The sequence below is a fragment of the Schistocerca cancellata genome, chromosome 6 (assembly GCF_023864275.1).
Source record: "Schistocerca cancellata isolate TAMUIC-IGC-003103 chromosome 6, iqSchCanc2.1, whole genome shotgun sequence".
Taxonomy (NCBI): domain Eukaryota; kingdom Metazoa; phylum Arthropoda; class Insecta; order Orthoptera; family Acrididae; genus Schistocerca; species Schistocerca cancellata.
This window is the reverse complement of record NC_064631.1, coordinates 179,990,977-180,006,564: the sequence shown is the minus strand read 5'-3', so window position 1 is coordinate 180,006,564 and position 15,588 is coordinate 179,990,977. Positions and strand designations below refer to the sequence as shown.

General features: G+C 40.4%; 1 protein-coding gene across 1 annotated transcript in view; it reads left to right on the top strand.

Moving 5' to 3' along the window:
* Window positions 1–15,588, top strand: part of LOC126088235 (beta-hexosaminidase subunit beta-like) — a 161,810-nt gene that overhangs the window by 80,012 nt on the left and 66,210 nt on the right. Inside the window, exon 3 of the mRNA XM_049906364.1 lies at window positions 4,410–4,537. Within this exon, the coding sequence (XP_049762321.1) occupies window positions 4,410–4,537 (128 nt within the window). The remainder of the gene's footprint in view (window positions 1–4,409; window positions 4,538–15,588) is intronic.

Sequence of the window (15,588 nt, the reverse complement as noted above, 5' to 3'; positions counted from 1 at the left end):
TCAAACAAACCAAAGAAGTGGAGAATGGGGGAGGTGGGGTTCATGTAAGGTTCTGCTGGTGGCTAGTCATGGAGCACAGGACCAGAACTCCCTTGACTCTGAAAAGCAGGCAACTTGGGTTATGAAGGCACAGCCAAAGTTACTCCGGGAGAAAACTTGTAAAGACTTGACTAGGTCCTTTGAAATAAACCGGGTCCCTAAAATATTGCTTGACTCGCTGTTGTCTTGTACAGCTGCTGCCTCTGAGCTGTTGTCTTTAGCTACCTGCATCACTACTGAACTGCTTGCTTGCTCTATCATTGCATACACTTTGTCCACTGCTACAAGTACAGAATTCATGTTGCATATGTCTTGCATGGTGCCACAGCTATTTTTACTTGTAGTGATAACTGCCTCAACCATACATGACATAGCACTGGGTTAGATATTCCCTCTTCTCCATTTATGCTCCTCAGGTGATGCCAAATCCTTGATGGCATTCTGTCCCTGATATGCTCACCCTGTAATATCTGTTACTTGAATTGTTCTAATGATTTACACATTCAGCAGACTATCATTTCCTTAACATGGAGATATTGTTGCTCTGAAGGCGGCTTCAATACAGTTTCAAAGATCATTGGTACTGTTCAGGCATCCAAACTGTTGACTGCTATGGCAAACTACATGCAGCCACTGGTGTCATTGTTTTGCATAAATGTCAGTTCCAGCATTGTGAACCACAGCTCTCAATTTTCTGGCAGAAACTGAGGAATCTGCACTTTCATTCATGTGGGAGAAACTGTGCTAGACACATTGAGTAAACTGTCATGTTGTCAATCTATCTTGCCATTTGCAAGGATAATTGTATGTTTTTTTGTGTTCTGATTTGAGCTTGGAGGTCATTTATTTGCCTTTTGCAGATCTTCTTGCAGGTGTGACTGTCAAATCGTTATCACTGTTCTGCTTTACACATTTTCTGGGGTCTCTGCACTCTTCAGTATCCCAGGGGTCACCACTTCATAGTTGCATTCCATTATTTGATAATGCTGACTGAACAAGTCAGTGATATTTTATGTAACTGTTTTATTTTACAAGTTAAGTAAATGAGACTTCACAAAAACATGAGTAAACAAGGAACCTTCAAACATAAAAATAAAAAGTAAGCATAACAGTGGTAAGCTGTGCCTGTAAGCCAAAGAACAAAATAAATACACTTTATTATCATGTAGCAGAAATGACACACACACACACACACACACACACACACACACACACACACACACACAAATGCATTTCAGACATGTGGCCACTATCCCTGGCCTGTGTGTGTGTGTGTGTGTGTGTGTGTGTGTGTGTGTGTAATTTGGAAGAAGGCCTTTTTGGCCAAAAGCTTAGTTGTTTAACAGTCTGTTTGTTATGTCTATCTGTGACTCGGCATCTGCAGTAAATCGTGAGTAGCAATCTATCCTTTTCATAATACTGTACTTATTCCTTCCTGGATTTTTCCATTATTTAATAAAATACACTTTGCATCTTAATCCAAAGCTGATGCTTCCCAAAGTTTTGACAGCAAAACTCTGTCTTGAAATCTGGCTGAAAATCTGAAGGGATTCTGATCGTATGTAAAGTACGCTAGTGGTGACCAATATGTTCATTGCATGACAGCTAAGATGGTTGGTTGTTTGGGGGAAGAGACCAAACAGCGAGGTCATCGGTCTCATTGGATTAGGGAAGCATGGGGAAGGAAGTCGGCCGTGCCCTTTCAAAGGAACCATTCCGGCATTTGCCTGGAGAGATTTAGAGAAATCATGGAAAACCTAAATCAGGATGGGCGGACGCAGGATTGAACCGTCGTCCTCCCGAATGCGAGTCCAGTGTGCTAACCAGACAGCTAAGATAAAGTTCCTGATAACAGCACCACTAAAGCAGAGTTATTAAATATGTTTTTCCAAAACTCCTTTGCGAAAGAATATGCAGTAAATAATTCAGGATTCAAATAAGAAACAGGGGTAACAAACCAATTCAAATCATTTAATAAAGGCAAGTCTTTCAATGAAGATTGTACATGAGTTACGTTCCTTTCAGAGCGTACTGAGAAATGGCTCCATTTTTATCAATCATACACAGCTGTTCCATTAACAAAATACCTGTATCTAAAGACTGTATAGTTCCACATGTCGCACCAATACACAAAAACTGAAACAGAATAATCCACTGAATTTTTGAAATGTATGCTGTGTTCTAACATAATAACATACCTCAAAGAAAACAATTTAGTGATGCTTAACAATCACAGATTCAAGAAATGTTCTTTGAAACACTATTGACTCTTTATTCACGTGAAGTAATTAATACTATTGACAAGGGATCTTAAGTTGATTCCATAGTTCTATGTTTCCAGAAAGCTTTTGACACTGTTCCTGACAAGCTGCTTCTAATGTTGAATGCCTATGGAGTATCATCTAAGTTGTGTGATGGCATTCATGATTTCCTGTCTCAGTTGGTAGTAATTGACTGAAGGTATTCAAATAAAACAGAAGTGATATCTGTTGTTCTCCAAGGAAGTGTTATGGTCCCTCTGCTGTTCCTAAACTATGTAACAATTTAGGAGAAAGTCTGTGCAGCTCTTTTAGATTGCAGATTATGTATTGTGCAAGTTGCAAACAGTTAAATGTATGAGGTCTTCCACATGAGAACAAAAAGAAAATCCATAAAATATGAAGGTTTTCGACTGAACTAAATAATTAGGGATTATAGTTATGAACAACTGTAATTGAAATAATCACATAAAATATTACAGAGAACGTGAACCAAAGACTGTGATTTGTATTGATGGAACTCTTGTGATGTGCAACAAATATGCCTTGGAGACTGCCTATGCTACACTTGTCCATCCTCTTCTGGAGACTTCTGCATAGTATGATACCCTTACTGGACAGGATTCACAGAGGACATCAAAAATATTCAAAGGTGGGGATGCTTCTGCATAGTATGGTACTCTTACTGGATAGGATTCACAGAGGACATCAGAAATATTCAAAGAAGGGATGCTTATTTTGTATCATCATTAAACAAAGGACAGAGTATCATGGATATGATCCACAAGTTGGGTTGGCAGTCATTTAAACGAAGACATATTTCATTGCAGAAAGATGTTTCTGCGAAATTTCAATCACAAACTTTCTCCTCCAAATATGAAAAATATTTTGTTGCCACCCATCTACATGGACAGAAATGACCACTGTAATAAAATTATAGAAATCAAATCTCCTAGAAAGATCTTCGTGTTCGTTTCTGTCAGGTACTATTTAAGAGTGGAACAGTCAAAAAATAGTCAGGAAAAGATTTGTTGTACCATCTGCAAAGCACTTAAATGGAAATTTTAGAGTAGTCATGTAGATGTAAATTACTTTTATACATGGTGTGAGACATGTAAAATGCAAAGGTCTTTTCTCAATTACTGGATGTTGTTGTTGTTGTGGTCTTCAGTCCTGAGACTGGTTTGATGCAGCTCTCCATGCTACTCTATCCTGTGCAAGCTTCTTCATCTCCCAGTATCTACTGCAACATACATCCTTCTGAATCTGCTTAGTGTATTCATCTCTTGGTCTCCCTCTACGATTTTTACCCTCCACACTGCCCTCCAATGCTAAATTTGTGATCCCTTGATGCCTCAAAACATGTCCTACCAACCGATCCCTTCTTCTAGTCAAGTTGTGCCACAAACTTCTCTTCTCCCCAATCCTATTCAATACCTCCTCATTAGTTACGTGATCTACCCACCTTATCTTCAGCATTCTTCTGTAGCACCACTGGATAGCTCAAGATATTAAAACAAGATTTGTGGCAGGCCCGGGAGTATATAGTGAGGAACATAATTTTGTTACATGCGTAACACTCATAATTCTTGTACAATCTGATATATTAATGCAAATATTTTTATTGAAAATGTGTACTCTGTAAAGGTATTCAGAGTCTTGAAAAGACAAATACTGTGATATAAAACTTACGTGGTTGGTGGCAAAAGATTTCATAAAACTGTCGGAAAGATGTGTTAAAGTTAACAAGTAGGATGGCTGAAATCTGATAATGCAGTATGAATATTCCCAGTGAGGGCTCTCATGCCAGGCTTCATAGTTACGTGCAACAAGAAGATAGGTTGAGGCTATTAAGATAAAACATGTTTCTTCACCCCCCCCCCCCCCCCACACACACACACAAATTATACTATAAAGTCACAGGTTCAGCTATGGTTTTTGTAAACGGTGCTATATGTTAACATTTAGTGAACCTGCTTGTTTCATTAAATAAAAGAAGCTGACATTCTTGCCATTTATGTAAGAGTTACTTGGAAAATATTGATTAAAAACTAATATTTAATATTACTAACCTGTTTATTTTCTGTTTATGACACAAACTTTCTCTTGCAGATGAACTGAGAATTAACAGTCCAGACCTCCCAGATGCAATAGTTTTAAGTTCTGCCTCAGTGTGGGGTATCCTGCGAGGTCTTGAAACATTTTCTCAAGTTGCTACAAGGGTGAAGACTGCAGATGCCGTAAGTATCAGTGATATGTTCATAAATTCACCTGAGATACAGAAGCCTGAAAGATACTTGTAAATGATACACAGTTCCATCCCACCATGGGCATTCACAGAAGCTGACTTCTTGTTCTTCTTTTGTTGGTGCCTTGTCCCATGGTTTCACAGGGTCAGCATGGCTAGAATCGGATTTGGCAAGGTTAATTTTAAGGGGTGGCCGGATGCCCTTCCTGCTGCCACCGCGTACTCCCAGGATGGAATGAATGTACCCCAGCTGGCTGCGTCTAGTGTAATCCATGGAAGAGTGTGAATGTGTTCAAATGTCTGCAAGTCATATAACTGAGGCGGAACATGGGGACCAGCCCAGTATTCACCTAGCGGGATGTGGAAAACTGCATAAAAACCACATCCAGGCTGGCTGGCACATTGGTCAACATAGTAATCGACCGGGTGGATTCGTTCCAGGGCCGGCACACCTACCCGAGTCCAGGAAGCAGCACAAGGTCACTCTCGGCTAACTTGATGGGTTCTTATAATTAAAAATCTCGTAAAATGTTGGAGGGAAGCACATTTCCCACCTTTAAAAAATGCAGTGGTCCAGCAGATGCGTCTATGAACTTACTGGTGTTCCTCTTTGTGGGTGTGGTTTGGTAAACTGCAGCCATTTATAGTGAAAGTTCTGGCAGTGGTTTGTTCCACATGAATTACATTGCAATAATGCTATTTTTCATTTTTCTTCTAATTAAGGTTGGATATAAGACATCTGTGTTGTTATCCAAGGAGCAGGGTGCCAAAATAATGTTGGCACCTCACAATGAAGCTACAGAAAATTATAGTCACTGCATGCTGTACGAATGAATGAGCAATGCTGGCATATCCACACCTTCTAGAGCTTTGCTACACTGCCACTGTTGGTGGCCTACTTAAGGCTGAACAGAGAAATGCTTGGGCCAATTCAGTCAATGATCAAGATGACGACATCGTATTGGGTGAGCCACATATGTGTTAACCGCCTAAGGAAGAACTTCGTCATTATTCAAGTAAATTTGTTTGATCACATGATACTTCAATATTCAGAGACAGTTATAAATACTCAAAAAATCAAATTTAAATAAATCTTCATTTCTATATTGTAATAAAATGGACTAATATTTTATAGGTTAAAGTTCTGTTGTCTGCTCCTGGAGCAAACCAAAGAACCCACCTTCTTTCTGGCAAGTATATTTTCATATAACACAACAACTCTTTCAGTACTGAGCACAAATACAAATATCATGGCAGTAATTTTGTGTACTGTACACCAAATTCTTAGCTATTTTCCATTCATACACTTTATTTGTTTCTGTTGAAAGTAATGTTTCTGCTGCACTATTGGTTACCTCTTCTGTTTAAGTATCTTAAATACAATACCAGTAAAAAAGTATTACTATCTGCTACATTAAGAGATTAAAAGAACAAATGACACGAATTCTAATATAAACACTTTATACCTCCCATTATGCTGTACTGCAACAAGCCATAACCTTGTAAAACTAACATGTCAAAATTGCCATGCTTGCTTCGGCTGGTCTGTATAGGATCATTGATGCATGCAGAAAATACAGACAACCATACGAAATAATTAAGAGAAGAATAATGTAGAGTACAGTTCTTTGAGTATTCTAAGTTGTATGTAAGTAAGCAACTTTTTTTTAGTATTTATATTTAACTATATGGAAAATATAGTTGTCTTCTGACAGTTTACATCTGATCATAATTTAGCAAAATGTTCAAGAAATTAAACTTGATTACAGGAATCCTTCTAAAATTTAATTCATTGTGATTGTTCTAGAATTGGTATTATAAAGGAAGAAAATGGAAAAAAGTTTCAGGGCATGCATATTAGTCTATGTCTCATATTCCAATTTGTATTGTGATTAGAATAATAAAAAATGAAAATGTAAAGCAAACTGGCTGTGAAGTAACAAAAGAAAAGTAAATTAGAACAACATTTAAATAAAATAAAAGTAAGATAGCATAATTTGTATTGGGAAGATAGTGAAGTGTAGTGGCCATTGCTAGATGGGACAGGCTACTTGTCGTTCCATGTTAGTTTATCTTGGCAACAGTTTTTGTTGTGCTCCTCCGAGTAGTTGACATTCATGCAGGGAATGGTGAGGTGCACTATATGCCATGCTTTTACCCAGTACTGTAGATGATGACGGCACTGTTGATCTCTGGAAGCCTCCAATGATGCACGATATGCTTCACACTAGAAATTAATGGCAAGAAATAAGTTCCTCAATGATTCTGAAATAAAAGTTTTGGTTGAAATCACTTTGTTCATTATGAACACAGGATGTTGTCTCTTGATGCCAACAATTTGAAGTTCCTCTAAAATGTTTAGATCATCTGCTTCCAAATTGGACACAGGATGGAAAGAGGTGGTGGTCAGGGGCTCAGTTCAACAGCTGTTTAAATTCACACACCATTTATCAAATTCTGTGAATGTGATTGCAGTTTGAACTAGAGTAACCTCATCTTGACTCTGAAAACTAGAAAGCATAAAATTGTCTGAACCAGAAAAATTAGTTGTTGTCCAAAAGGTGACTACAAGCAAGGTTAGCTGCCAAGAGCTACATTTTTATACTTAGTTTGGAAGATGATCTGATCTCACAATGAGATTAACTGGCCACTGTACATCACCACTTTGCACTGATGGGAATTCGGCTGTGGGGAGCCAATATGCCAGTATGTGTCTTCATTAATGAGAGACACAAGGGTCCTGTGTCCATCTAGAAATCTGCTATCACCGTATTAATGTCCGGTTGCAACATGAGATTCTGCAGTCCACCCGCTGCCACCATGGGCACTGGCAGGATAGTGTGTAGCATCCTGACAGCTGATGTTGTTGGCACACTCATGCCACAGCTTGTGGCGTGCACAACAGATGATATCACGGAAAGGGCTGTGATGATGTTGATGCTGTGGGATGCAATCTAGACATATTTTGACTGCACGAATTTTGTTGGAGCCCTTTGACAACGATGGGGAGGAAAACATTGCACGAGCCTTCGTTCACAATGGAATCCGTTAGTATACGTCGGACCTGCGTGTCACCACTATCAGTGATTGCAGACCGAGCGCCGCCACACGGCAGGTCCTGAGAGACTTACTAGCACTCGCCCCAGTTGTACAGCCGACTTTGCTAACGATGGTTCACTGACAAATTACGCTCTCATTTGCCGAGACGATAGTTAGCATCGCCTTCAGCTATGTCATTTGCTACGACCTAGCAAGGCGCCATTACCAGTTACTATTGATGCTTTAAAACATGTACCGTCAAGAGCGATGTTCACCAATTATGGATTAAAGTTAAGTATTCCAGCAGCTACGTATGTTTTTTGCTAGTATAATTTCCTTGACCTGTTCCAGACCTCACGCCAGCCTGCGTGAGCTAAAACACGTGCCTTTCGGCTTCCTCATAGTGGGTTGGCTGTCTTGCCAATCCACAACAATAACAACATGGATTAAGAAGGCTGCATATAATGTGCCATACTGTTTACAGGAAAAATCACACTCGCATGCCAACCCTTGTAAGTCAGCAACCCAAGTTGCATAGGATTGTGTATGTTGCTTGACACATTGATTAAATGTGACTCTAGCTGCAATGACGTAAGTACAGTGGCTGTAATGGTCAGTCAGCAAACCACAAACATCAGAACAAGTTGAAACTACTAGGATCTGAGAATGGATCCACCCCTCACTGGAATAGTTGTACAGTGAGAAAGTTCTCGTGGCAACTCTCCTACTCTGTGTAGGTAGAACACAGTTTACGATCATTCCCATTGGTGATAACACAGAGGATCTTAAAATGGATCCGTGTCTCACTGGAATAGTTGTACAGTGAGAAACTTCTCGTGGCCACTCTCCTACTCTGTGTAAGTAGAACACTGTTTATGATCATTCCCACTGGTGGTAACACAGAGACTGGCAGAATGAAACAGAGCTAAATGACAGCAGAGATCACAAAGTGAATGAATAACCAAAATAAGTCCAGTGAGTAGCAAAATTGTCTGAAGCATATACAACAATGCAAAGAGTAATCTAAATCACAAATGTAAATCAGGTAATGTCAAAACTCTACTATTCAATGACCCATAACTGAAGCCTTCAGTGACCAGTGTGAGACTGGCCAGCAACAGGCAGGCTGTGGTATTTAACAGTAAACACTCATCAGAGGGCGGCACCATCTCCACAAGCTGGGGCTGTTGCCTGGAGCCCAAGCACTGTGACATGTTCTCCTTATTGATAACTGGCTGGGCAGGAAATCCAAATCACTGCTTGATAATAAACATTAGATCAGAAAAAAGGTAGTAACTCTTCTAGCTATGACAATATCCCAGCCAAAGTATTAAAATCTCACAATGAGATTGACTGGCCACTGTACATCACCACTTTGCACTAATGGGAATGCAGCTGTGGGGAGCCAATGTGCCAGTATGTGTCTTCATTAATCAGAGACACAAGGTTTCTGTATCCATCTAGAAATCTGCTATTGCCCTATTAATGTCTAGTTGTGACATAAGATTCTGTGCTGTGCTGTGCTGTGCTGTGTAGATAGTGTGACTCTTGTGTTAGCTTTGTAATCAACTGATGAGTAATGGAGTAGTTTGTGAAAGACTGAAGTGTCCTCTGGTAACATCAATATAACAGGTGCAGCAGTGAAACAGATGATTTTAAAACCTCCAACAATGATACAGATTTATTCACAGTGATATAAAGGAAATAGAATACGAATTTACAGTGCTTACAACCAATTTAAAATGCCCATCACTTGAAAACATGATTCACGTGGGTGGCCATCATTTTCCTTCACATATTTCCAAGTCTTTTGCAAAAGTTGAACATCACATCTTGCAGGACTGGCTGTGGAATTTAATTAACTTCCTCCTGAATTTGACCCTTGGATTCCTGGGTGGTCTGTGGTGGATCACACCAGATGATTTGAAATTTCAAATGACCCCAACAGCAGAAATCATGTGCTGGAAGGGCAAGAGATCTTGAAGGCCAGGAAATGTCCCTGTTGTTGGAGGTGAGATGGTCAGAAAAGAAGTTCTGTAGCACTTTAATGGACTGCTGCAAGTTGTGGCATTTGGCCCCATCTTGTTGGAATAATGTGTTTGCAGCAAGCTGTCTCACCAGGAAATGGTTCAATGTGTGAACATGTTCTGTACTCACAGTAACACCATTGCCATGATCATATTAAAAAAAAAGGCCCAATTATTCCAAATGATTATACACCACACTACATTACTACTCTCTGATGTGGAGTGGCGTTTCATGAAGCATTTCAGGATTTCCACACTCAAATGTCTAAAGTTTTGCTTGTCAACAAAGTCTGACACATAAAACTTGGCCTCTTCACTCAAGATCAGATTGTTGCAGAGGCCTTGGTTGTCATTCATGAGTTCCAACAATTCCCAACGAAAGTGTAATCTCTTTGGGAGATTGCTCGCATTCAGTTTTTGCACTATCTGAATTTTGTGCAGTGGTACTGCAGTTCCTTGTACAATATTTCCCATACATTTCAACCCAGTGTGTCAAGTTGCACGGCATGCCTGGGGCTTTGGCTGAAGGCTTATTCCATTATTGCAACGTTCTCTGGTATGCATAAGCATTTTGCATTTCAACTTTTCTTTCACACTGTATTGCCTGTTTCCTCAAAGTTCTGTGCCCACACATTGATAGCATATGCTGATGGGACTGGGGCATGCTATGCAAGATTGTAATGAATACAAAATAAATGCTGCCCAGCAATGTATCTGCTATTGTTTTTGGTAAGCCTTCACGACGACAGCACGTTGTTCACTGGTCCACTGTGCTCAATGTTGATAACAGGATCGAGGTTTGTTTTCCATATGGCACCACTTCCATTCTCTGATTCCTAAAGTAATATTCTATTTACAGGGTTACCAAACCACCCGTTTCACTGTCATGCCTGTTACAAAAGTGGCGATAACCATCTGGCCTCTACTTACAGATCAATCTCCTTTCTTCCTATGTTATCAACATTTTTTGATAAAGTAGCTTACAACAGAGAACCAGACCATCTTTCTGACAATAACCCTTTAACAGCAGCTCAGTTTGGTTTCCATGAAGGCTCCTCTACTAAGAATGCAATATATGATCCCACAAACTCAATTCCAGGAGAACTAGACAACAAAAATTACCCTGTTTGGCATTTTTTGTGATCTTGACAAGAGCTTTGACTGAGTAGGTAATAAAGTTCCACTAAGGAAAGTAAATTGGTATGGGACTGAATATCTTTGTCTTGCAGGATGGAGTCATATCTTAACAGTAGAAAACAGAGGGTCACATTAGCAAATGATACAACAGAAATGAGATTAGATTCAGAGTTGGAAGCATTACATATGGTGTGTCACAAGGTTCTGTGCTTGATCTGCCCCTGTTCTTGATCTACATAAATGGTTTACCAGTGACATTTGAGACTCTACAAAAATTATAATTTTTGCTGGTGACAAGTGTATTGATAAAGGATTCAAACACATTCATACCAGACATAGCCAAGCGACTTAGGGAACAGGCTTGCAACTGGTTGACAGTAACAGCTAAACCCTCAGTCCTGCAATGACACACATTAGGCAATTCCAGACAAATCAAAACAGCTTACAGGTACCAGATGTAGAGATCAGTGGGCATACACTGGATGAGACTCCTTGTGGGAATGTCCTGTGCGACCAGAAGGATAATAAACTGAGGGGGCACTAACATGTGGATAAGTTAAACAGAAGCATCAGCACTGCTTGCTATGCACTCAGAAAGCTCTCTTTGTGTTGACCTGAAGATCTCCTACTGGAGAAACAGGCTGCGGTATTTGCATGTGCTGTGCAGGAAAAGTGCAACCACAAGCTGTTGACCTGGTGTGTGGTTGCGGGCCATGTGTTGGTGCCTGGCTTAATTGTCTGGGTTTCAATTCAACTTCTGTGTTGACACATTGCATTTGTTTGTCTGCAGCCAGTTATACTTAAGTGGCAGCAATGCTGGTCCCCATGCTTCACGACTTGAAATCCCAAGTCTATGTTAGTTAAGTCATTAGTTATACATTTCTTGATGTCTTCTTTAATGGTGGAATCCTAGTACATGGGGGACGTTATCTCCACTTTTGTAATAGATGAAGCAGAGAAATGGGAAATTTGGCAACTGTGGGAATAGAACATTACCTTAGCAATCAGAAAATGGAAGCAGTGCCATATGGAGCCATGTCCAATGTCAAAACAACAGTGGATTTTTCTGACTGCCCCAGTCTGGCGTGACATCTATGTTCATTGCACCTGTCTTTAGCCATGCAGCATGTCTGACCAATGTAAGAGTTTGCACACTGGCAGGGGATTTTATATATTCCTGTTCTCCATAAACCTAGGTCACCTTTAATGGAATGCAGCATCATCTGCGCCCATGTCAGAGGGCAGAGCACACACTTTATTCAGTGGTTCTTGACTAGCCTGCTAATCTTAACAGGACATGCCACCAACAGAAAGTTATTCATTTCTTCTTGCTATTTAAGTTTAGCACATGTTAGTTGAAATGCATTGTGAATCTCAGTTGACTATCTTTATGATCTGTGAGTTGTTGGATAAATTGGAGAGCCTTAACAGCTGTGCATCTTTATCACTGACAAGCAGCTGTCTCGTGCAGTTAACACAACTCAATCCAGTACAATTCCAATGAACCATTCAAACAGTTATGCTGGGACATCTGGTACCTTGACTGGGGAGGGGGGGAATGATCAACAGAGTATGTGAGTTTGATGAACTTTGAAACCTGAGAAGGAGATCGTTGTACTCACTCTCATTTTTTTAAGGTGTCAGGACCAGCAAATTATATTGGTGTTCATAAAATTTTCCTATTATACAGACTTTGCAACCACTAAGAAAATTAAATAATGAGCCAGCAGGTCAATGATGAGAGAAAGATTCTATTATACAAGGTGAGAATTAGACAGTCTCTCCAAAAGCTTACTTTCACTCCTCCTGAATACCTCATTGTGTCTGTAAACAGATTTCTGGGAGCCAATAGACAGTGGTACATGGTCACTTATGGACTGGGTGTGGCACCAGGTCATGACACATCAAACTTCCAAGTTTTATTGCCATATATGCTGATCACTGCAAAAAGATACTACCTAAAAAAACATTTGGCTTCTCTATTGAGCCCTTTGGAGGGGAATTGTGAACACCACATTCAGAGTTCAAATATTTTAAGTGGCAACTTAAAAAACTGCACCTCAAACCATCTGACATATTAATGAGTGCCTCAGGTGGATTCACAACACCACATAGGAGCTAAGTGGGAAGAGGACATCTTACATCTTTTCAAACATGTGCTTACTGGAGACTTACTTTTTAGTTAATAACTAGTATTTTGAGCAAACTAAAATGTTGCTATGAGTAACCCTCTGTCTCCCATAGTAGCAAATCATTTTATGGAAGATTTGTGAACAAAGCACTCCAGTCAGTGGCTTTGAAATGGAAATGATTTTGGGGGTATGTAAACAATATCTTTGTGGTTTGGAACTATGGAAGCAATATCTCTGTGGTTCGACTACATGGGACAGCAGTGCTTCCTTAATTTTTGGAATATCTTAATTCTTTCCATCCGAGCATCCACCTCATGAAGGAAGTGAAGAAAAATGGAGAACTCTTGTTTCTGAATGTCATGGAAAAGAAGACTGCTCCTTGGGTCATTGTGTATTCCACAAACCTGCATATACATAGGTTTGAAGTTATATAGTGGCAACACTGCTGTGGAGACACTATGCAATGGAATCTACTATTGTCACTGATAGCACTTGGACTTGCCTGTTCCATGCACTGGCATGTGCACAATCTAGGGAAACACAGTCACTTGTGAGTGAGCAGTCTAACATAACGGTGTCACTATGTTTTCAAAACAGGAACAAAGGAGCTGGATCAAGATTGAACAAGCCAGAGGTCATAAGCATGACAGTGTCATCAAGGTCTTCAAGAGGCATGCGAGGAATCGGCATTGCCCTACAGAACAGTGGCACACTGGGTAAAAGCCTTCAACGAAGGTCAGCAAACTGTGGCAGACATGCATCGGGCAGGTCATCCTAGCATCTCTCAAGAAGAAGTGATTGCTGTTGCCATGTTAGTGCACAGTGATCAGCATCATACAATTTGTGAGCTCAACCATGAAACCAGATTAGCACATACAACTGTGCTTCACATCCTCAAGAAATGCCTGGGCATGCAAAAAATTGCATCACGATGGGTTCTACATGACTTGATGGAAATGCAGAAATGGACGTGTTATAACGCTGCTCAGACACATTTGGAGCACTATGAGCACGAAGGAGAGGCTTTCTCACAGTGTATCATAACACTGGATGAGACACGGGCCACATCATATGAGCCAAAACTGAAACACCAATCCAATGAATGGCATCATTATGGGTTGCCGCGAAAGTCTAAAGTACATCCGAGCCCCAGTATGGTGAAAGTTATGGTGATTCTCATGTATGACTGTGATGGTGTTATCCCAATGCATTATGTTCCTCCATGGTAGACCGTCAGTGCACAGGATTACTGTTTCTTTTTGGAGCATCACCTGTGACCAGCTTTGCAAAAGAGCGGCAACACTTTCTGTGTTACCCATCCATCATTTTGCATGACAATGCACGGGTGCATACAGTGCAAGCTGTGGCTGCTCTGTTCAGTCGATGGGACTGGGAAGTTCTGTACCATCCACCATACTCCCAGGACTTAAGTCCTTGTGACTTTGATTTGATTCCGAAGATGAAGGAACCACTTCATGGCATTCGTTTCAGAACTGTTCCAGTGATTCAACAGGCAGTAGACTACTCCATTCACACCATCAACAGAACAGGCTCTGCTAATGGTATACTACACCTTCCACATCATTGACAACAGGTTCTACACAATGCTGGTGACTACTTTGAAGGACAATAACAAGTGCAAACATGTAACTCTTTTGTATTGGTTGTGAATAAATAGTTGCCACTATTCAAGTTCCAACCCTCATGTATACCTATGTAACTATGAGCTATTAACTTGTATCATCCATCCAAATGCAACAGTGTATTGTAGACTCTTCTCCATAGTGCTAGGCACATTTCGGATCCAGAGAGCTCGGCATCAGAGATTAACCATTTCCACTCTGTGTTTGTCCAGTACTTTGATAAGTAGATTTGCAGTACATTTTGAACAAGATGCACTAAACCTCAAGAGTGGCCAGAAGAAACAGAGATCACCACAAGGACGAATGCTACACATAGACACAGATGGAGAATCAAAGTCAGGACAATTAGGCCAGGCACCAACATCTGGCCTGCATGTGAATGTTGGATCTCCAGCATGCAGTTATGCTTTTCCTGTACTGTGCATGTGAAGTCCATGGCCTGTTTCTCTGGCAGATAGCTTTGGATGTAAACATCCTATACAATTTGTCTATGATGGCGTTATAGCCTTGCCCATTTGCACCTGCACTTTTCTAGTAAACCAGTGCATAAATCAGTGAGCCACAATAGCACTGTGTCAGTAGCATCTGAAGGTGATGAGCAGCTGGCTCATGGAAATACTGTACAGTTTACACAACACCATCCAACGCAACACCCAGTATCTGCTTCAGAGACCTGGGAATTCTTACACTTACATGCCAGCACAAACTTACTTTACTTAACCAGCAACCAGGGACCTTGCAGATCAAGCACTTTACAAGTATTTAGGCTTATTCTCATGTTTGATCTGCTGTCCATTCACAGAAAGCTGTAATTCTTTATGTCCTTTTCTGTTGTTAAGGTACATTATTGTGCTGGTTGTTTTGTTGGGGTTTGGGTGTAGCTGCCACTTGGAGCAATATGTGTTCAGGACTTCCAGGTCTGCATTCATTCTTTTGTCAAGATCGTTGAAATTTTTACTTTGATACGCGATGGCCAGGTTATCAGTGTATGCAAATTTATGTGATTTGATTTCTGGCATGTCAGCTACATAAAGTTTGAAGAGAACAGGTGCTAGTGCCAAGCCC